This window comes from Poecilia reticulata, linkage group LG6 (assembly GCF_000633615.1).
Source record: "Poecilia reticulata strain Guanapo linkage group LG6, Guppy_female_1.0+MT, whole genome shotgun sequence".
NCBI lineage: Eukaryota > Metazoa > Chordata > Actinopteri > Cyprinodontiformes > Poeciliidae > Poecilia > Poecilia reticulata.
The window spans coordinates 30748901-30770958 of NC_024336.1; the positions used below are offsets into that span (position 1 = coordinate 30748901).

The 22058-nt window shown below is 40.4% G+C and overlaps 3 protein-coding genes across 7 annotated transcripts in view; 2 read left to right on the forward strand and 1 right to left on the reverse strand.

Annotated features, from left to right (window-relative positions):
• Positions 1 to 1536, forward strand: part of ambra1b (autophagy/beclin-1 regulator 1b) — a 20893-nt gene extending 19357 nt beyond the window's left edge. For both annotated transcript variants that reach the window (XM_008412644.2, XM_008412645.2), the window contains one exon: positions 325 to 1536. In XM_008412644.2, coding sequence (XP_008410866.1) covers positions 325 to 833 — 509 coding nt within the window. In that variant the 3' untranslated portion in view covers positions 834 to 1536. The remainder of the gene's footprint in view (positions 1 to 324) is intronic.
• A 4230-nt stretch (positions 1537 to 5766) lies between these two features.
• chrm4b (cholinergic receptor, muscarinic 4b) lies at positions 5767 to 9420 on the forward strand. Of its 4 annotated transcripts, none has more exons than XM_008412646.2 (3): positions 5767 to 6427; positions 7606 to 8500; positions 8716 to 9419. In XM_008412646.2, exons 2-3 carry the CDS (start codon positions 7625 to 7627, stop codon positions 9109 to 9111), a joined length of 1272 nt encoding a protein of 423 aa, XP_008410868.1. In that variant the 5' UTR covers positions 5767 to 6427; positions 7606 to 7624; the 3' UTR covers positions 9112 to 9419. The 4 variants fall into 4 exon arrangements, with proteins under 4 accessions (XP_008410868.1, XP_008410871.1, XP_017160994.1 ...); XM_008412649.2 differs by having other exon boundaries at positions 7656 to 8500; positions 8716 to 9418; XM_017305505.1 differs by lacking the exon at positions 5767 to 6427 and having other exon boundaries at positions 6463 to 8500; positions 8719 to 9420.
• Positions 9421 to 9820: 400 nt separating this feature from the next.
• mdkb (midkine b) lies at positions 9821 to 20955 on the reverse strand. Its single transcript, XM_008412651.1, has 5 exons — positions 20848 to 20955; positions 14401 to 14489; positions 12141 to 12314; positions 11218 to 11376; positions 9821 to 10240 (listed from the first exon to the last, which is right to left on the reverse strand). The coding sequence occupies exons 2-5, from the start codon at positions 14486 to 14488 to the stop codon at positions 10221 to 10223; spliced, it is 441 nt and encodes a 146-aa protein (XP_008410873.1). The 5' UTR covers position 14489; positions 20848 to 20955; the 3' UTR covers positions 9821 to 10220.
• Positions 20956 to 22058: the final 1103 nt, after the last annotated feature.

The window sequence follows — 22058 nt, forward strand, 5'->3', positions numbered from 1 at the left end:
CTTTTAAATAATTTTTAAAAATATGTTTGTTTTTATTAATAAATAAATAAATATACAATAGTCCTAAAGTAGTAATTTAAGCTCTAAATCACTTTTGGCAAAAAATGACTTGGCGTCTTTGTTTGACTACATGCGGTTTTGTTTTGTACGTTCCTCCTGATTCAGTGATTCAGCTCTTAAATTTTGTAAAAAGTCTTAAACTTGGTGAAACCTGCATGAACTCTTTGTTGTGTGAAGAAACGCAGTGAACTCGGATCACATCGGCGACCTGCCGATGATCCGGCGGTCCTGATGGAGGGATGAATCGAGTCGTTTCTCTTCCAGGTCCAGCCGAGTCCGCAGAGTTCGGTTCCGGAGAGGACGCCCTGGCTCGGATCCGGCGGCTGATCGCCGAGGGCGGCATGACGGCGGTGGTGCAGCGGGAGCAGAGCACCACCATGGCGTCCATGGGCGGCTTCGGCAACAACATCATTGTCAGCCACCGCATCCACCGGGGCTCCCAGACGGGCCCCGGGGCCTCCAGGGCCCCCGCCGATTCGCCCCTCCTTGTCCCCCAGCCCTTCCCGCTCCGCCCCCTGCCGGCCGCCGACCGCCTCTCCCCCATGTGGGGCCCCCAGGTGCTGCGGGGCCCCGCGCCGTCGGGGCTCTCTGTGGCGGTGGACATGGACGACGTTTTTGACGGCGGACGGAACGACGACGACTCGCTGCCCGGACCTTCCTCCTCCTCCCTGCTGCTGTCCTCCCCCTCTTCCTCCTCCTCATCCTCTCACAGCCCGTTGCCCAGCAACGGAGGCAGGCCCAACAGTTACCCCGGCGACCCGTACAGCAGGTAGTGCTCTGATTGGCGGAGAGGAGCAGAGTCCGGAGTGCTGCTCAAAGCCTTAACTCTCACAGAAACAGGTGCTGCTTTGACACTGAAGGCCCCTTCCTCATGCTGCCTCACTCCTCTTCCTCACCCGTCACTAGTTTCCCTCCGCACTTTTCAACCCAGGCTGAAGCTGAGCTGAACTGCGATCATTCCTCCCCGACTTCTCTGCTTCAAAGTGCCATCTCTGAGGGGGTGACGACGAAGAGGAGGAGGAGGAAGAGGAGGTCAGTCACCTTCCTCACAGATTGTCCGGAGCCGCCACGTCCGGCGCCGTGTGATGTGGAGGCGTAAAGCAGAGACTGAAGTGTCCAGCGCCGAGTTTTTGTTGTGAGACTCTTTGGTTTTTGGTTTGGGGGACGACGTCCTGTGAGAGGACGGTGGGCGTGGCGAGGTGGTCGGGGTCAAAGGTTACAGGTGGACAGTCCTGACTGCAGACTGATTGGACAGATGAGACTGAATCTGCTGCGGATCATGAAAAAAAGAACTTTTTTTGTTTTTAAAAGAAGGAGAGCCGATGGGGGAAACCACAGGACTGTTCAAGCCCCGCCCCCCATCCTTCTTAAAACCCAGTTGCACTACGGTGTGTTTTGGTGCTACATGAGCCTGAACAGAAGTGTGTGTGTGTGTGCGTGTGTGTGATTTTAATGAACGACTTCAGATTTCATCCATCATGTCTGTTTGTTCATGGTTCTGTCCCAGAATCCCGGTCCGTCATCCAGACTTCCTGGTCTTCAGTTTTCCAGGAGTTCTGGAAAACTTTGGATCAGCGAAATCGAGTCAAGATCTAAAACGGGACATCAAAGCCAGGCTAATAAAAAAATGTAAAATAAAATTACAAGAGTAAAGTTGTAACATTATGAGAATAAAGCTGCAGTGTAATAACTTTATTCTTGTAAGACCAGACCAGGTTAAAAGGAGAAGGAGAAACAATTCCTTATGGGAAAAGTCATAATATTGCAAGAAAAAAGTTGTGATATTACTGAAAGTTGTAGAAGAATAAATCCGTAATATTACAAAAATATTCTAATTTACTATGCGCGTTACTATAACTTATTGTAATATTATGGCTTAATTGTCGAACTACTATGACTTTAGAGAACAGTCGTCATATTACAAGAGCTTATTCTCACGTTACTACAACTTTAATCTCGCGATACTTTGAATTTATTCTTGTAATAATTACAAACGTTTTCTCACGTTCCAGGATTAGTTTCATAACTGAATTTTTTTTTTCTTATCCTGGCCCTGATACGACGTCATCCAGAATCCTAGCAGAACTTCGTCAGGAACAGAACAGCAGATCCGGTCCAGGAAGGTCCGATCAGGAGCGGAAATGGACCAGAACTGCCAATCGGATCCGGGTCGGAAACTCGACATCTGTCTCCTTTTCCAAAATGACTCCTAACAAATCCTGTGCCTGCTTGTACCGGGTTCTGGTTCTGGACCAGGTTTGTTTTCGAGTCAGAACGTTCAAAGGCCCAATCAGGTTTCATTATCCGCCCTCTGAGCGCCGGCCAATCAAATCATGGACTCACTTCGTTCCTGATCATGTGACTGATCCGGTTGTTTCTGCAGAGCAGCGCTGAGTTCTCCTCCTCAGCATCCGGTTCCGACCCAGTCAGAACTCTGCTGCAGGAAATCTCATCAGGGCGGCATCTTCCAGCGGTTCTGATGGACTCTGCACTTAAACAGGATAACGACCAGAACTTCTCCTGCATTGATCCCACGGAGCCCACTGGTGTTGTCGGTGTGTTCAAACTCTGAACCTGGACTGGTGATGTTCTGGTTCCGGTTCTAATCGGATCAGACTACCAGCCAAAGCTCTAAGCTTCACCAGCTGATCTGGAGTCAGATTCAACATCAGAAACTGGAGAAGTGCCCTCAAAGCATCATGGGATTCTGAGTTCTGTTCGGTAAAATTAAAGCAACTTGACACCTCCAGACCTTCATCTCCTCCTCTTCCTCCACTGCTGTCTGTGGATCCATGTGACGTTTGGTACCGATCGCCGTGATAGTTACATACCTGTTACCATGGTGACAGCAGAACCTCCTGAGCTGACTTGACTGGTGAACGCTTTAGACCCAGTTTCTCTGTGGTGTGTGTGCGTGCGTGTGTGTGTGTGTGTTCAGGTTGCGGAGGGATGAGTGTAAACGCTGAACGGTACTGCTGTGTCAGGATCCCACTGTGGAGTTCGGACGGCTCCGACGCGACTCTTTGACTTTTAGACGTGATGTAATTAAAGAGCTTTGAGAGTTTCTCTGTGATGTGACGAATGTTTGTGTCTTATCCACACGATTCGACACCAACATGTTTCATTCATAAAATACAAAAAAGATAAATATTGCCTTTTTTTTTCTTCTTTTTAACGTTAAATCAGGGGTGTTCATAGTACGGCCTGCGGGCCGTGTGTGGACCTCGGACTGAGTTTGTGCGGCCCCCAAACTGCAGTTCAATAATGATACAGAAGATGGAGACTTTTTATTTACAACCAGGGTAAAATTATTACTAATGTTCAATGGAAAATTTTAAGTGCAACACAAATTTATTAATTTTTTTTTAAATAAGCTTTTATAACTGTTTATCCAGAGACTTTTATTAAAAAAACAGCTTTGCTGAAAGGACCTTACCAAGCTCCGCCCAGAAACGCCCCTCGAAAGTCCCATGTGACTGCATTGCTCACATTAACCTCCTCGCAGAGCTTAGCTTCTATGGGATTTTTCGTTTCGACTGACTCTGCAGAGTATTTCTGAGTTGATTAGTTTAGCATTTCTGCCGGATTTTGACATAATATCAGCCACGACAATGGAACCAACAAGTTCATGTCATCATTTTTGGACGACATCAAGGTGTTTTAGCCGCGCAATGCCTCTAACATTGTGCGAGTCGCAGCTAAATGCTACCAGTTGATGAGGAAAACGGCAGATCCTCAGATCCTCAGCATAAATATAGCTGTGGACAAGATCACTGATGCCAATTGTTCTTGCAAGGCTGGGTGAGTCGGACATTCATGGTTTTGAGGGTTCGAATGTGATTACAACTTATACACGGTACTCGGTGCTAGCGTGGCTAACACGATTACAGTTTAGTAAAAGGTAGCGTGGCTAACACGATTACAGTTTAGTAAAAGCTAGCGTGGCTAACACGATTACAGTTTAGTAAAAGCTAGCGTGGCTAACACGATTACAGTTTAGTAAAAAGCCTTTTCAGGTTAAATAAAATCTTTAATGTATGTCAGATACGGTACACATTGCATATTGATCTGTTCAGCTAACGAAAGGCTGTAACAGACAGGCTTCAGGATGTAGAAGTTGTATCAGTACTGCCATTATGCTGTACTTGGCTAAAAGATTTTCATAATGGATGTGTTTATTATTGACTTAATTTTTTTTATTCACTAAACACAAAGAAAGCAGAACAATAATACTTACTCCAGCAGACACTTTGTTCTTATTGATCCTATGACAGTTGAGCTGCAAATGTGGTCGTGCACAAGCTTTGATCCAAGCAAGGCTTTCCGTTTCAGATTTTGGAAATCTGTGAATTTTAGTTCCACAAACACGATCAGGATACCTGACATCGCCTGTACAGATACCCCACTGACCATTTTTTTTCGAATCCTGACGCAAAAACTTTGTCGGTCTGGTAGTCCGCAATGTACATTAGCATGAGTTTGTGAGCCGGTAACCCACATGGGAGCTGCACTGTGACGTAAAATGGGCATTAGCCAATGAAAGGCGGACCCTGTGGTAAGGTCCATTTGGCTAACAAACATTTAGAAAGGAAGTGACTTCAGCAAACATGCAAAATCTTTTTCTCTTTTTGGAGTTATGGTGAATAACATCCTTTTCTACAAAAACAAAATTACTATTCGTTTCATTTTGTTTTTTTATTACCAATATTTTTATAAATTTCTTTAAAAACTGTAAAAGCTCATAAAATGAAATCTAGGTGACACCTAAACAAAATGTGGGTCTGAGTTTAGCAATATTCCTCATATTATAAAAACAATTTCAATCTTAATTTCTTGTAATTATTACAGAACCGTCAAATTAATTCAGCAGACTGAACAGACGGTACCTGGGATGTTTTGTCCGGCAGACTCGATCCAGTTGGGGAACAAAATCGCAACATTTCTTACATTTTCAGCTGCTGTGGTTGGATTTCACAACAATCCAAACTGTTTGAGAAACCGTCAACAGGAAGGTTCTGTAGCTGAAGGTGAGTGAAGAAGGTATTCCTGAGGTTAAAGGGTCAAACCATCAGGGCTGGAGAGAAGGATGAAGATGTGAGCTACCATTGCCATGGTAACACTTGTCCAATGGATCAGACGGCGGCTGGATCTTTTTTTCCAGAAACGATTGTCCGTGAAAGATTTTCTTAACAGAACAAAAAGGGACGGTTGGATTCCCGTTGGGCAGAAATCTGTTAAAGGAGACCCATTATTCAGGGTAGGACGGGTCTGTGGTCTAGTCAAAACATGTTCGTTTTTGCACAAAATCATTGTTAGTGAGATTTTAGTCAGTTCTGACAACTTTGACCTCCTTTGTGGCCTCCTGTCACTTTAAATCTAAATAAGCTGCTGCTGGCCACGCCCCCCAACTCAACGTTTACACTCGCATATAAAAATGGCTGTAACCATACATCTTTGAAAAGCAGAAGTGGAGCCTCCTACGCAACCAACAAGAAAGCACCAAATTGTTTGGATAGTAAGTCAACAAAAAACATTTGTCTGTTCCAGCAGCAAAACCAGCTATTACCTAGAATTGGTTGCTAAGTAACAGTATAGTGTGACTTAACAATTAGGAAGCTTTTGAAACGTCTCATTTTCCAAAAACATTAACTTATTGCCAAAAAAACAATTGAGTGTTTTTTTATTTATCGTTTCAAAGTGTTTGGTCTGTTTTTAAAAGCAGTAGAAACCCAAATAGAAGTATAAAAATGTACAAAATATGAATTTTTTTTCATACGTCCCTTTTAAAAAGAAGACGGAGAACGAGAACCCTGTAAATGTGGTCTGGACAGAAAGAGACCAGGAAAAACTAAGCTGAGGAGTTCCTCTTTTTAACACGGTAGTGGCAGTGTTATGGTGCGGGCCTGTGTGGCTCTGTACTGTGAACATCACTTGTTAAAATTACAGAAATATTTGCAACAACTTTGCAGAATTTCTTATTTTCTTATTAATTTCATGGAATTAAATCACTTTTTATCAATAATAATACTTCCACTGATCAGGTTTTATGTTCATATTAGAGCTTATTCAACGTTTGTTTTTTTTTTTTGTCGTGTATTTTTAAATCTAAACTTTCCATGCCCTCCTGTGTGAAGCTGCCTGCTGCTGCTGGCCGGTGATGAAGACGATGTGATGTTTCCGCCTGCTGTCTGTCGGCGTTACGGCCCTCGTGAGGCTGATCTGAGGTCAGATCAGGCGGCAGCAGCAGCGACCGCAGGGTGAGGCTCCGACGATGAGGAGGGACGAAGTCTTCCTCATGTCCTTATAAGCCACTCTGAGTGAAGGCGGCGGTGATCAGCCTGAGCAGCTGCAACAGCTTCAGAACCAGGTGAGATTTTTACTCATTTATTCCATTTCTTTACATTTTCTGCATTCAGAAAAATCAGGAAATGTTTTAATTACATTCATGACTTTCTGTATAATTGTAAAAATGCTGCTTGATCAGAAATTATCTAGAAATGATCAACTTTCACTTAACCCGATCAAATATGTTTTTTAATTGATTTCCTCCACTTAATGTGGAAGTAGCCCACATCTGGAGTATTGAAATAATGTCTTTGTTTGAAACTAAATCAGCTATTAGACAATAAGTTGTGAATAAGAAGATTTTTGTTATATTTAGAGCTAAACATTGTGTAAGAAGACGAATGAAAATAAAACCTTAGCTGGAGGGATTTTGGAAAAATAACTGCAGGAACTGTCTAGAGGGCCACGGAAAATGCTGCGGAGGGCCGGATGTGGCCCCTGGGCGTTGAGTTTGACACGTTGATGCAGCATCAACTCTTCTCTCTGGCCTTCATGTTTCTCCTTGAACACCTTCATCAACGTTACGCTTGTGTCTCCTTTGACTGCACAAAGATTCACTCACAACAATAGAAAGATCCTGCAGCTTTTCAGAAGATTCTGTCAATTAATCAGTTGTTCTGACGATTAATTGATCGTATGAAAATGGCACATTCTGCATGTTTTTTCATTTACATTTTATTGCCTGAAATGCTGTATCATAGCATTTCTTTAAGGGAGGCTTGATCCTGGATGCATCTGCAGCTAAAAATACCAACATCAACATATGAAAAGCTACATCGGCGTTTGCCTTAGTAGAAGGCTTAGCCCCGTCTGCCTGACAGAATACAGTGTAGCGCTGATCTATTGGTTATTTATGGGGATTTTTTTTTAATTAAGTGATTAGGTGGAGGTGATTTAGACCAATTAGCCTTCGAAGGACTGTATACTCCAGTTAACGATTAGTCGATTACTAAATTAGTTGCCTATTATTGAAATATATTAATCACAATTAATTCAATTAATTAATTAATCAATTAATTCATAGTCCGTTTTTTTTCTTGTGACCTCTAGTCATGATGTTGGCGCTCTAACAAGCCCCTCAGAAGCTTTGGAAGAGAAAAAGGTCCACAGAATCACAGAATACTCCAGTTAACGATTAATTTATTAATAAATTCGTTTACAATTAAACTGATTAATCGTTTCAGCCCTCATTGCTTGCAGCTTGGGTGAAGGCAGCATTATGCCTGGGCTCATGGTCCCTGTGCCTGCAGGAAGCATGGGTCGGTTGACCGACCCCACCCTCAACGCCTCCGCTTGGCCCCGCCCCTCTGTGAACGCCTCATCCCAGTATCCAATCAGAGCGTACAGCACTGCCGAGCTGATCCTGGTTGTCATGGTATCCGTCTCCCTGAGCATTCTAACCGTTGTCGGGAACACGCTGGTCATTCTGTCCGTCAAGGTGAACCGAAACCTGCAGACCGTCAACAACTACTTCCTGTTGAGCCTGGCGGCCGCCGACTTGTTCATCGGCCTGCTGTCCATGAACGTGTACACGATGTACCGACTGCGGGGCCGTTGGCCGCTGGGGGCTGCGCTCTGCGACACCTGGCTCGTTCTGGACTACGTGGTGAGCAACGCCTCGGTGCTGAACCTGCTGCTCATCAGTTTGGACCGCTACCTGTGCACAACATGGCCGCTCAGCTACCCGGTGCAGCGGACGGGCCGCGTGGCGGGCCTGATGATCGGCTGCGCCTGGCTGCTGTCATTCCTGCTTTGGACGCCCGCCATCTTGTGCTGGCAGAGCGTCGGCGGCCGGCGGGTGATCCCGGACGGACACTGCTACATCCACCTCCTGGCGAGCCCGGCCGTCACGCTGGGCACCACGCTGCCGTCCTTCTATCTGCCGGCGCTCGTCATGATCGGGTTGTACAGCCGGTTGTCGGCCGCCAGCCGCCGCAGGCTGACTTGTCTTCAGGCGGAGCAGGGGACGCCCAAGATGGCGGAACCGCCCTTGAAAGGCTTCACCTGGAAACGACGCAGCTGGATGGCCAGCAACCTGGGCTCGGATCTGTCTCTGAACCAGAGGGGAAGTCCGGCGAACAACTGCAAACACCTGGTAGGTAATCTACCTACAGTACGGAGTATTAGAGCCATACTAATGGCGGTCAAACTACAGCACCAAAGGAAGGCCTGAGCGGACATTATTAGTTAATTGATTGGAACTAATTTTAATCGAATGAACAATTAATCGACAATTGTTTGCATTCCTGCTTATGCTCATCAGTTCTGAAGGAACTGTGAGTTCACAAATCGAACTGTCTGTCTCATCAGCAGCCGCTCTCCCAAACCTCCTCATGTGCAACGGCAGAAGAAGACGCCTTATCGATCACTGACCTCCATGGTTCGGCCTCCGCGGTGCTGTCCTCCTGCCCCAGCTTCCGGTCCCAGGAGCGGAGGAGGCGCCGGGTGATGGCGCGGGAGAGGAGGCTGACCAACACCCTCCTCGCCATCTTGTTGGCCTTCATCATCACCTGGACGCCCTACAACGTCATGGCGGTCATCGCCGCCTTTCGTCACATCCGAATCCCTGACGAGCTGTGGACTACGGGCTACTGGCTGTGCTACGTCAACAGCACCATCAACCCCTGCTGCTACTCGCTGTGCAACGTCACGTTCCGGAAGACCTTCTGCTGCCTGCTGAGCTGCCGCACCTGGAAGCTGCACTAACGCTGAAACAGGTGGGCATCCGTCAGGTGTTTACCATGGCGTCAGGTAGAAGATGGAGTTAACTTCCGCCAAATAACTCAGACGTTGTCCGAAAGTTTAAAATTGTCTACTTTTGACACTCAGAAATGTAAATGTTTGTCTAGAAAATTTCTCTGAGATTAATCTCAAAATTTCAGAATTGTAAATTTGCATCATGTATTTACCACAGTATATTACTAGACAGAAAGAAATGAGTAAATTTTCTTCAAAGAACTCAGTTGTCCAGAAGTCTAATTTTTCTTAAGAGTATTTTTGACTTAAAACTCATTAATGTAAATGTTTTTCTATAAAAAGTTCTGATATGTGAAAATGTTTTTTTCAAACTAATTTTTGACTTTCAAACTAAAACCTCACAAATTTTATAGAAAAAAAAGGAAATCTCAAAATTTCAGATTTCTAACAAATTCAGAAAGTTCCAAGTTTTTTTTTCCCCAAGAAAATTTCTGGGAATTTCAAGAATCTTTCAAAAAATAATTAGAAATTTGTTCAGGAGCTCATGAAGAAAATGTCAGTAATTAATTTAAAATCCTTTTGGAATCGACAATCTGAAATTAGGAATCTGTTCAAGAGTCAATAATCTGTTCAGGTTGAAACATTCCCCGTCTGATCTGATCAGTTTTCCATCAGCCTGACTGAAATCTTGTTGCTTTAATAAACACACACACAAAAGTTTTCACCAAAACAATGTACAGCATTTATTTGTTCATTTGTACAAGTCTCATCAATAATTTGTAATTCCAAAAATAAACTTTCCCTCAGTTCAGATGTTGAAGCATCAAACTGTGGATGATCTGCAGGATCAACTTTTCCCCTAAAAACTTTTAAAACTACAGGGAGGGAGCATTAAACTACCGGCTACCGAACGAAGGTTATTCTGATCAGCTACAGCTTAAATCCAAGGAAAACAGGAGAACATCGAATCAGAGCAGGAATCAGCGAGTCGGACGGGTCAGTTTGAGGACAGGAAGTCTGTTTTGGAGTCTCTGGTTTTAAATGTGAAGAACGGAAGACGATTGTTCAGCTGGCAGAGGAGGAGAAATCCTGTCGTCTTCTGGTTCACTCTCCCTTCTTCAGTTTGATTTCTTCTCCCCTGAAGATGAAAACAAAAGGTTTAAAGTAGAGCCAAACCTTGTTGCTAGGAAACAGTAGAAGCATTGATCATGTGACCAGTTAGAAGGGATCATTTAATGAAGTCTGCAAAGGTGGTGAGACTTTTATTTATTACACGTTTTACACTTTTAAATGTGAAGTTAGTTTGTCTTAAGTTTTATAAGAAATGTTTTTAAAATAACATTATGTGACATCCCCCCCTTTTTTAATTATTTTTTATTTATTTTGAGCCGGGGTAATGCTAATGTGGCACTTTGTTTTGCCCATTTCCTTTTTGCTTGTGTGTCTGTATTAAAATGAAAAATAACCAATAAAAACATTTTCATAAAAACTGGAAAAAAAAAAAAAATTTAATGTGACAATTGTGCTATGTAAATTTTCACCCAAAAACTCAGAAATTTTTAGATTAATCTAAATTTTTTTAGAAAAAAATTGCAAAGTTCTGAGCTCAAAGAATCAAACATTTGTAAGAGAAAAACTCCCAAATTTTTTTGATTAATCTCAAACATTTTCTACTAAACCAGGACTTTTATGGGCTCCAAAAGTCAACAATTTGCAACAAAATTTGTATTTTAATCCCAGAAATTTTCAGGAAAATAATGGAAATTTCTGAGATTAAACAAAACATTTCTTGAGTTTTTGACTTTTGGAGCTCAGAAATTTCCAAGATTTTCTGTAAAATTCCTGAAGTTTTTCCTCACATATTGCTTTTTTGCTTTTTACTTTAACACCAAAGTAAAAAAAAATTTCTTAGAAAATTTTTGAGATTAATCTAGAATTTCTGATTTTTTTTTGGCAAAAATTAACTTTTTTTTTTCTTTCCCTAATACAGCGCTGCAGTTTAGCAGTAAAACAGTTTTTTCTCATTGTTTTAAAGGAAGCTCAACATCCTGAAATATGCCTGTAAATTAGTGACCAAACTGATGATGTAATAGAAAATGGCTGCTGTTGCCTCACCTCTGGTCTTCTTGGGTTTGTGGGAGCAGGGCTTGGACACCTTGACGGTGCTCTGGCAGTCGGCGTTGAACAGAGCCCTCTTCAGCGTTCCTGATCGGCTCTTGGTGTTGGTCCCGGCGTCGCAGGAACTCCACGCTCCGAACTTGTACTTACAGTCGCCTGAGAATAAGAAGATACAATTACCGACCCAAACTTTTCTTGCAACCACTGTCTAAATTTAAAGATTATTTTTACAGATTAATCATAAATGTTTAGTGATTTATTTATGTTTTATTAAACTGCTTTATGTTCAGTTTACATATCAAACTGAAGGTTTTTTAATTGTGCAGAAACTTCACACCTACATTTTAATTCACTCCCAATAACATAATTTTTTAATATATATATATATATATAGAAAAAATGTTTCATTTTCACAATGAAAATGAAATAAAACCCCAATGAGAAGTTGTAATTTCAACTTTCAGTCGTGATTTTATAATCTAATAATTATGACTTTGTATATTATAATTTTCACTGTATATATCATAAATTAGATTTTTTAAGTTGAAATCTTGATTTTGTATCTCAAAAGTATGACTTAATTTCATAATTATGATTTTGAATGAAAATATTTAATACAAAATATTTTCAGTTTTTTTCTTTGTTTTGTGGTTTTTCACCAATGTAATGTACTGAACCATGTATCCTGTACTTTGATGTAAAATAAATTTCTATTTAAAAAAATTGACTTTCATTCTTGTAATTCTGACTCAAACGTTGGCCACCAGGGGGCGCCATCCTTCACTTTACTGATCTTCATTTCCTAACAAAGTACAATTATTAACTTTAAATCCGTTTTCTGTCTCCATGCGGAGCTCCGCTCCTCCATAAGCCCCTCCCCTTGCGTTAGTGACCCCGTGACCCCTGAGAGTGAGTCTCACTGATGTCCTTCTTCCAGTTGCAGGGGATCCTGCAGTGGATCTTGTCGGTGCGATCTTTGCACGTCGCCTCCCTCAGTCCGTCTCCACAGTCTCCGTGATCCGGCACACATTTCCCGTACTGGGTCTCTGCCGCGGTGCATTCAGAGGCCGGTCGGGATTTATCAGATTTCGCACCTGCAGAGCGGAGAAACGTCAAACCAACGTGATGACATCATCACCTGATTTAAATGTTTCTACTTCCTTTAGTTAATTTTTCGGTTCATAATTCAGAAAGGTCAAAGTATTGTGACTATGTATCGATTGGGTAATGAATACTCAGTAGAAGATACTGTTTTCTAAAACTTTATTGTTAAACAACCAGCCGGCTGGTGTTTTATCCCAACTTTTGCTGTCGCCATTTTGCGGGAAGATTGTGAGGCGCCAAAATTAGCCATCAGCTGACGTAAACCGTTTGTGTCGATGAAAAAATATATATTTCAAAATCAGTTCGAAGGCTAATAAATATACTCATAAACACAAAAACGAAGGATATTGTATCTATAATTTCAGCATGTTACTGAAAGCTGTTAGAGTTCCAGTTTTTCACATTATTTACCGTTTTTATTTCAGCTAGAATTTGTTTTCTTCTCAATTTCAATTTTTATCGTTTTGTTAGTTTCAGTAATTACAGTTGAAGAATGATGCAGCTGATTGATGAAGATGACTTACAACACAAAGTATTTGTTTGTATAAACAGTCTTTTATAAGAAGTAGAGCCACGTTTATCCACGATGTTTTATGGAAAAGTCGACTTTGCTTCACTAAAATCAGCTTTTGTTTAAGTCATTAAATTTGTCTAACTATAGCACTTTTCATAGATCGTGGCCCAAATCCGGTCCTTATACTCAGAACAAATTTGTTCAAATGAACAAACGTGCAAAATGATTTTTCTAAGTTCTTGATCTATGATGAACAACATTCCTTTCTTTAAGAGAAAACAAAAAAATCTGACTATTTGATAGATTTTAGTTTTGTTTTTTCTCAACAGTTTTAGCCACGTGACAAAAAGTTTGTACACCCCTGATCTAGGATCTCTGCCACTGACTTTCATAGTTTCAGTTCTGTGGCTGTTTCCCGTCAATCGACTGAAGCAACTTGTTAACAAGATAATTGCTTCAATTAAACCTCTGATTGAATTTTATTATTTGCAAAAATCCAAGTTTGTCACTTCTGTAAGCGGTTTCTCCAAACTTTCAAATAAAAATCATTCAGAAAGCTTGAATTTAGCAAGACTTCCCAGTTAATTTTTCATTTTTAATCAAACTTTCTGGAATGAGCTAAGTTTGATTAGAAGTTTAAAATGATCTAATCATTCCAGTTTGATTCTTTCTCTGATTCAGCAGCAAAGAATCAGGGAAACCAGGACAAAACTCCACGTCAGGACCTGAAACCTGACCCTCCTTCAGCGTTTGGGTTGTAAAAGCTAAGAGCCTCTGGCTACAAGTTGCAAAAATAATTTATGTCTTTAAGGTTGTGTGTTCCAGTCAGGACTTCAGCTGCAGTATTTTCAAACAGTCAGAAATGATCAAAGTTTTTACCAAGAGCGAATTATAAGTTCCTCCAACTTGGCGTGTAAATGTTCGATATGTTGGCTGACTGTGCCGTTATGGGGCAATAATTCACACATCCAATAATCATTTTAAATCTAAGTTTTTATGACTTTGACTCCTGAACGAAATGGGGCCGATCACAAAGCCTTGAGGGACTCCATCAGTCAGAATCTGTTCACACCCGGTCCAAACACGCGTCCCGAGTAAAGAGTTAAAGTGTGTTTCATATGGAAGAGGACTTGGGGTCACTGAAAAAGTAATAATAATTTCTCATAACTTTGACTTTCTTCCTCTGTATTCCAACCAGATCTGCACCCTGTGGAAACTATTTTGGTCTTTTAGGGAAATGGGACCTTCAGGGATCCATCAGCCATGAAAAACTGGTTTAAATCCAACAAACGTTTATGATCCTAATCCACAACTCGCATCATGGTCACTGAAGCTGGTTCCTCCCAGGTGCCCATCTCCCTTAAAGTCAGAATTTTGATTTAAAAAAGATAGAATTCTGACTTAAGAATTCAGAATTCTGATTAAAAAAATAAAGTCTGAATTCCTACAAAATGTTTTTTATTTTCTGTGAAGCGATAACTGAACCGAGCAGAGCAGCGCAGCGCAGCGCAGCGCAGCGCAGGATGGCATTTAGAGCTGATTACGGTGCAGTTTTGTCTCACCTTTGTGATGTTTGGCTCGTTTGTTGGCCTCGACGGCGAGCGTGAGAGCCAGGAGCAGCAGCAGCGTCACTGAGAACAAACTTCGCATCCTGCAGAGACCAAAACAGGAAGGGAGACACAGTCGGGGTTATCAGCCACGGAGCAAAACAGGCAGAGATGAAGGGGTCGGGGGTCGTCTCCCTGCAGATTACCGAGCTGCAGCTGCTGGATGCGTCAACACAAACACCGACACGTGCACAGATGTACAGTCAGGGCGAGATGCCCCACTGCAGGGATTACCGAGCGGACTTAACGGGCTCAAAGGGGGTCAGGGGCCCCAAGTCACTCAGATTCACAAAACAGTGAGAGAGAGTTCACAAAGAGACACAAAGCACGTTTACAAACCCAGAAAAATGGTTTAAAAGAGACGAGGCTGGCAAAGAGCGACGCGATATCCCACAGAAAACTTCAACAAGAGGAGACGGAAACAAAGACGCAATTAACTCCTGAAAAACGATTCTGAAAAGCACCAAAGAGATTAAATTAACACAAACAGGATTAGATTTCACTGCATAAACAGGCACACATAAAATACAGCTTATAAAGGGGAAAAAAACAAAATTAATCTCAGTTAACCTCAACAAGATAACTCAAAACAGACCCAGAGAGACGGGTGTTTACTAAACACCGACTCAGAAAGCCTCATATATTCTGCAAATATGACATAAAACTGGAAACAAGTTAGAAAAAAAAAAATAAGAAAAACAGACAAAAAGAGACGGATGATTATTAAACACCCACTCAGAAAGCCTCAAAAGAAACAAAACTGCAATAAACAAGCAAATCTGACATAAAATGAAAAATTAAAATGATGTGAAGCTGAAAAATCAAAGACGCAAAACTTCCTTAGGAATCTCATTATGTTTTATAATGCAAAACAATGAACTCGTATAAACTGACCCAGAAAGGAAGAAACATCGCAGACAGAATCAAAGAGCATGAAAAACACAGAAAACATGTCTGCAAAATTCACTAAAACACACAAGCAAAGCAACAAAAAACAGCCTAAAGCAGAGAAACTCAGTAACAGTAATCATTATAAGTGTTTTCATACTGAATGAAACCAACAGAAAATACAACACAGTAAGACGATCAAGGGAAAATTATTAACAATCTAAAGGTTTTGTCAAACAAGAAAATACAGACTTCTACAATCTGGATCAGAGAAAAGCAAGAAAACCTAAAATCTGCCATGGAGGCAAATTATTAATCAGTTATTGATCAGAATCAGGATTTTTGTACCGAATTCTGAGTTTTGATTGAAGCAAAAGTTCATGAAATAACTGGATTGATGAGATTATGGACAGATTTTGGAAAACAGTCTTGATCCTGAACCAGGTTTTATTAGAAAAACAGCACAAATAAAACATATGTTTATGGAAGATCTCACCTTAGTGAATTTAAAATTTATTTAAAGACAGTTCAGCTATAAAATAAGCCAAAAAGAGACAATATTAAACACAGTTAAAAAGAAAAATAATGACCATTTTGAAAGGAACTGAGTCGTTGAAGTTGAGATTTCCAGATTGAATCCCTTTGACTACTCAATATTTTACAACAGAACCATAAGGAACCAATCAGAGCTCTTTAATTCGTCACATGACTTCCAGGAAGCACATTTCAAGCTATTTTCTCCAGACTCTCCAGAAAGAGTCTAAAAACATCGTTTACTGCCACTTTACACTAATAAGTGAATAAAGTAAAGCAGAAAAGTACAGTTACAATTTTAATATATACATATATATGTATATATAGCAAGATGAAATGTGTTTACATAACTATATATAATGTTCAAAGGTTTACATTGTTCTGTCCTCCTGGTATTTGACTGGTTTTCTTCACATTTTTCTCTTCATTCATTCTGCTTGAGATCTTCACTTTGGAGAACCTCAGGGTTCTGATTCGGAGCCCATATTATTTCTATTTAAGTGACTAAAATTGCTTTAATAAACTATTTATTAGGTCTCTCTTATGCTGTAACTTTGAGGTTTCTGTTTTAAAAGTTGTTACATAAATACAGTGTTACTTATGTAAACATGTTAAAATTACCATCCTCTTCTTCATCAAAGGGAGTAAAATAGAAATTATAAATGAAGTAATGAGGTCAAAGTTCACAGTAAAAGTACACTATATATTACCCAGCATGAATTTGAAAAAATATAATAAAATTATGATGAATCACTTTTCAATCTTAATTTAAAAAGTTTAATGCTATTGTTTAAAGCTATTGACCTTAATGAATATTTTTATAGAATATACAGTGTTGAAATCATAAAAAATATTTTTTTTTTTACACTACAAGCAGCAAAAAAGACACATTTTTCCTAACATGCAACATAATGATCACCAGAGGGTTAAAATGACACAAAGCAGCACAAGAGATGATGATAAACAGGAAATATTTACTAAATATTTAAAAGAAATATTATCAGAAAGGCTAGAAGACACAGAAAGAGACAGGAAAACCTCCAGCAAGAGGGAAAATAACAAGAAGTGTCGTCTTTTTAGCAAATTACAGGCCGGAACATTCTGTCTAATTCATTTGTGTTTCCATGTCCTACATCCTGTGTGTCGCCAAACCAGCCAGCTACAAATATTCATCCTGCAAAAACTGAGCAATCAGGACCGTAAATAACGCAGCAGAAACACAGGAACTCGCCGTTTTTAGTTTAAACTGATGTATTGGACTAAAAAAAAATCTATTCAGGCTTACTTTCAAGGAAACATTTAAAAAAATTAAAACAAGCAATCAGAGCCAAGAGGAGGGTCTTAGCGCTGTCAATCATCCACATGAATGAGCTAAAAGTAGAGAAACAACTGACTGCTACAGGAAAACAGGTTATCTGCTGTCAATGATAGCCTTGCTAACTAGTCTTAGCATTCATAGCAGGATGCTAGCTGCACATACAGGGTGATTGACAGCACTAAGTCCCGCCTCCTGGCTCTGATTGGTTGTTTGTAGTTTGAGAAGACTTTTTTTCACAGATTATCTGTCTCATACCAAACTATCACAACATAACAGTTTCAACAAATATGTAAAAATATATTTTTTAATAAACGTTACATACTGCAGCTTTAAGTCAATTATTTTAACATATTTTAGTCTAAAAACAATTGAAAAACAGAAAACTTTGAAAATTAAAAGTACAACGCATTAAAAATACTCCAAAAATACTTATTTTTTCTTTTTCAAAAAAGTTACTCAAGTAAATGTTAGTTAGTTCCCAACTCTGGTACTTTTTACTTTTAATTGATTAATTTTAATATGAAGTATCTCTACTTTTACTTGAGTAAAATGTCTGTATTTTCTTTCCACTGAATGAAAAACAAACAGGTTTTAACCAAAAATCCATAAACTTTCATAAGTTTTATATAGAATGAAACTGATTTGGAAAAAAATGTTCATTTGCCTGATTTAGTTATTTTTTGTTACGTATATGAATTATTGTCATTTTGGTCCTTAAAATACCAAAATGTCAATTTAATTTGACATTTTGGTCTGTGATTATGGCATTTTTAAATATTAAATGATAATTTGATCAGTTACTCAGTACTTGAATAGACTATTTACCTAATATTTTTTATTTGAGTAATTTCTTGGACGGCTACTTTTTACTTGACTAAAGTATGTTGAGGTAGTGCTGCTCTTACTCTGTACAGATTTTGGGTACTCTACCACCAGAAGCCTCCTGCTGAGGGTTTCTAACAAAATAATCTGATTTTTCAGCTTTGAAGCCCTCCTGTTGTCGCTTTAATCTGCTGAAGGCTCCGTCCGGCCGGACCAGATGGTCCAAACTGGGACCGGGTCAAATCTCCTCCTCCTCCAATCTGAGGCAGTTTAAACCCAATAATCTGAGCGCGGCGGTGGTTGCAGGATTATGGAAGTGGGCTAATGTATGCAGAGCGTGTTGCGCCGCCAGCACACGTCCTGATCCGTGTTTCTGCGGGACGATGGATGCTTCAGATGTGAGCTGGCTCTTTGTGCTGGGAGATGACAGACTCCTCTTTCATGAGAGCTCTGCTTCTCTTTCACATGTCAGCTGGCCTCCTCGCTCCTCCTGCAGCCTTTCATCGAGAAAGAACCAGCTCTCAGCAGGCCTCCAATCTGCTCCCTACCAACGAAGAAGAGGAGGAGGAGGAGGCCGGGGCAGCTGAAAGAGCTCTTTAGATTTCCTCTCAAAAGAATACTGATTCATTGGAGCAAAACAAAGCCTCCTCTAGCCTGGTTTCACTTCTCTAAAGCTCAACACAGATTCCACGCCACCTCCGAGGACCCCAAGCTCCCCCACTGGTCCTGGGGCCTTCGCCTTCGTCCCTGAATGGGAGCCGATTAGCATGAGAAAACAATCAGATCTTCACAAGAAGAAAAGGAAACGGGATGCTCCCTTTGGTTGGAGGGCAGGAACAACATTTAAAGAACTTCCTTCAGGAATCCTGAGGTTCATGTTGGAGAGAAAAAGAGTCCACCCAAAAAAAGAAAAAAAAAATTCCACATTCCTGAAGATCCTGATCCAACTGGCTCTCAAAACACATCTGCTTTCTGAAACTTGCTTCATCATTCCTGAGCTCCTTCTTCTTCTCCAGCTAGAAACTTGAGTTTCCGAGAGGAAACAGTCTTAGTATTAATCAGTTTACGATTAACTGTCGATTAATGGTTCATTAGATTAAAATTAGTTTAAAAAGATTAACCAATAACTTCCGTTTAAACCTTCTTTTAGTGTTGCAGTTTGGCCGCCATCCAGCAGAGGGCGCCGCTGGTCATCCTGAAACGCAGACTTTAATACAGAAACAAAGATGGCGGCGGGACTATACCAGAACGGGAAAGAGAAATGGTCCAAACAGAGCCAGGTGAGAGCTGGAAAATGGACTTTAAGCGGTTCTGTTTTGAAATATAAACAACTCTTTAAGTTTCAAGTTAATATCGCTTATTCAGCTGTGCTCCGTCAAAACAAATTACGGATGTGGTACGAAGACGAGGAAGTGGAGAAAAAATAAACATGACGCTAATTAGCAAGCTATGTAGTGAGTTAATGCACTTCATAGAGAAAAGAGCAACCAAACAGTAGCCTACATATGCATGAATATCTCTCTAATCGTTGCGTATTAAGAGTCTGGCATATTTTATTCTTTTCCTCTTATTTTTCCAGGTGGCAACCTATTTGGTTCCTGTTTTATATTTTATAAACATGTCTAATTTTAATAATGTGAGTAAACAGCAATTTTCTGTTTATTCCGTTAGTATTTAATACAGTGGACACAAAATAATGTAAATTTATTTTTTTTAATTTTACATTATGAAAAATTTAGCTCTTTATGTGATGGAAAGACATAAAGAGGTAATCAGAATTTTAAGAAAATGGCCTCTTATCAACTAATCGTTAAAAAAATCGATTAATTAATTAACTGAACTTACATCCTTATGAAGAAATCTTCATCTGATTAAAAGGAAAACACACAATCTGAGTCCAGAAGGTCAATTAAAAAACATTCATCTCCTGATTGTTCAGACGGTTCTGCAGGACATGATGGCCGATGAAGATCCGACTTTAAGCTCTGCAACGGATCTCAACATCTTTGACTACAAATAGATAAAAAAGCAGTTAATGTTTGTTTTTTAATACAGATAACTAGGCAAGTTTTTAGCCGAATTTTCGATTTTTTTCCTGCATTATTTGTTCAAACATTTTCACACAAAAATGACATTTAAAGTAATATGCTGTTACACTGGAATCTATGTGTCTGTGTTTTAATATTCATACTTTGCCTGCTCTTTTACATCCTAAAAATAGAAATAAAACTTTAAAAACTACTTTTCAGAAATAGAAATGTTACATTTGCGGTTCTAAACGAGTTTTATTTTGTGTCCCGAGAGGAAAATGGCTCTTTAGGAAGTAAAGTTTTATATTCCTGATCTAAACCAACATTTTCCAGCTGCTGCTCAGTGAGTCAACATGCACGGTAAATATTTCCATCTTCTAATTACTGGTGAGAGAAAAAAAACTCAAAAGGAGGAGCTTTCAAATTGAACACAGTAACACATCCCACTTTGCATTCCTACTCATTTTTAATCATTTCTTTTTCCTTCATGTCCATTTTATCTCCATTCTTTCACTTCTTGTCCCCGTTTTTCCTTCCTTTCACTGCTTAATCTCTGTTGTCTTTTCTGACTGTTTTCCCCTTTAAATCACGATAAACATCATCAAACTGAAGCCAAATCAGGAATCAGAAACATCCGAACAAACGACGAACAAAAGAATCAACGATTAAAGCAGAAAAACTCATAAATTCCTCTAAAATGAAGGTTTTCTTCCCTGTAATCAGAGATATTTCATTAAAAATGTCCCGATGATGAACTGGGTGATAAATGCGGGGATGAATCCGGAGCCGATGGAAAAGCTGCAGACTTACGTGTTAAGCTCAGAGGAGCAGCCTGTCGAGCTGTGGAGTCGTCGCTTTCTGTCTCCAATTCAGCTGCAGTTCCTCAACAACCCCTCAGACACACGCGTGCGTGCGCGCACACACACACTTCGTGCACGTGCACGCCGCTGAGTACGTCACAGGCTGTAACCCTGCTGCGGATAACTACAGCGCGGATTTAATCTGTGTTTGACGGGAACGCCCGCTCGATACACACCGATCTGAACCGGAACTAAGTTCACTGATAATCTGGAACCGGCTCTGGGATCCGGTTGCTCACCATGGAGACGCCGGCAGCAAACCGAGATCACACATGTCCGTCCATCCATCCACTTACTCATCCATCCATCCTGAAGAAGTACCAGTTCCATTGATTATTTCACTTATAAAATGGGAAAATTTAATTTAAAGGAATTGTTGACTTGAAACAAGCCAGCATATCTTGTTGAGAATTTACATCCAAGTTAGTTTTGAATTATTCTAAGTGCATCAAGACATTATTACCACTAGAAAATAGACCAAAAACACTTGGTAAGATTTTGTATTTTAGCAGCGTGTGAAGCACGGAGGTGGAAGCGTCATGAAATGTCACTGAAGTTGTTTCTGAGATTATCTATCTGGAATCTGGAAAACACTTTTTCATTGATATATTTTTGTTAAATTAGTGAAAACACGGTCAGTTTTTACCGCAGGAACTCTTTTCCTGAAGCTGAGAGATCAAAACGAGTCATTTGTGTAGTTTTGTTGTGTCTGAAGGATCTTGTCCGGTTTTCCAGAGCGTCTGTCTCGACCCGCCCGGATCCTGATGGCTCAGTCATGCGTTCGGCTCTTTGTTCCCGTCTGCAGCTGGGAGCAAAGCGCAGCAGGAGGCAGCCAGGTCATTCAGCCCCGGAGGAAAACCTGTCATTACTTATGTCTCCTCCTCCAACTGAATTCCTGAAACATTCCCTTTAGAATCCCAAACAGGTTTGGACCCATCGTCCACTCAGCAGAGCCCAGGATGTTTCACCTGCGTAATCCCAGTTTCATCCGGCTGACTTCACAACATAAAATCTCACCAATTTGTTGTTCTTTTTGTCTAGTTCCCACTGCAAATATCTTGGTATGCTGTTTGTTGCTGAAAAGTTATTTGAAAGTTAGTTTTGTCTTATTTGCACAGAAGAGGATTAAGGCGACTAAAAATTACATTTTAATCTCAAAAC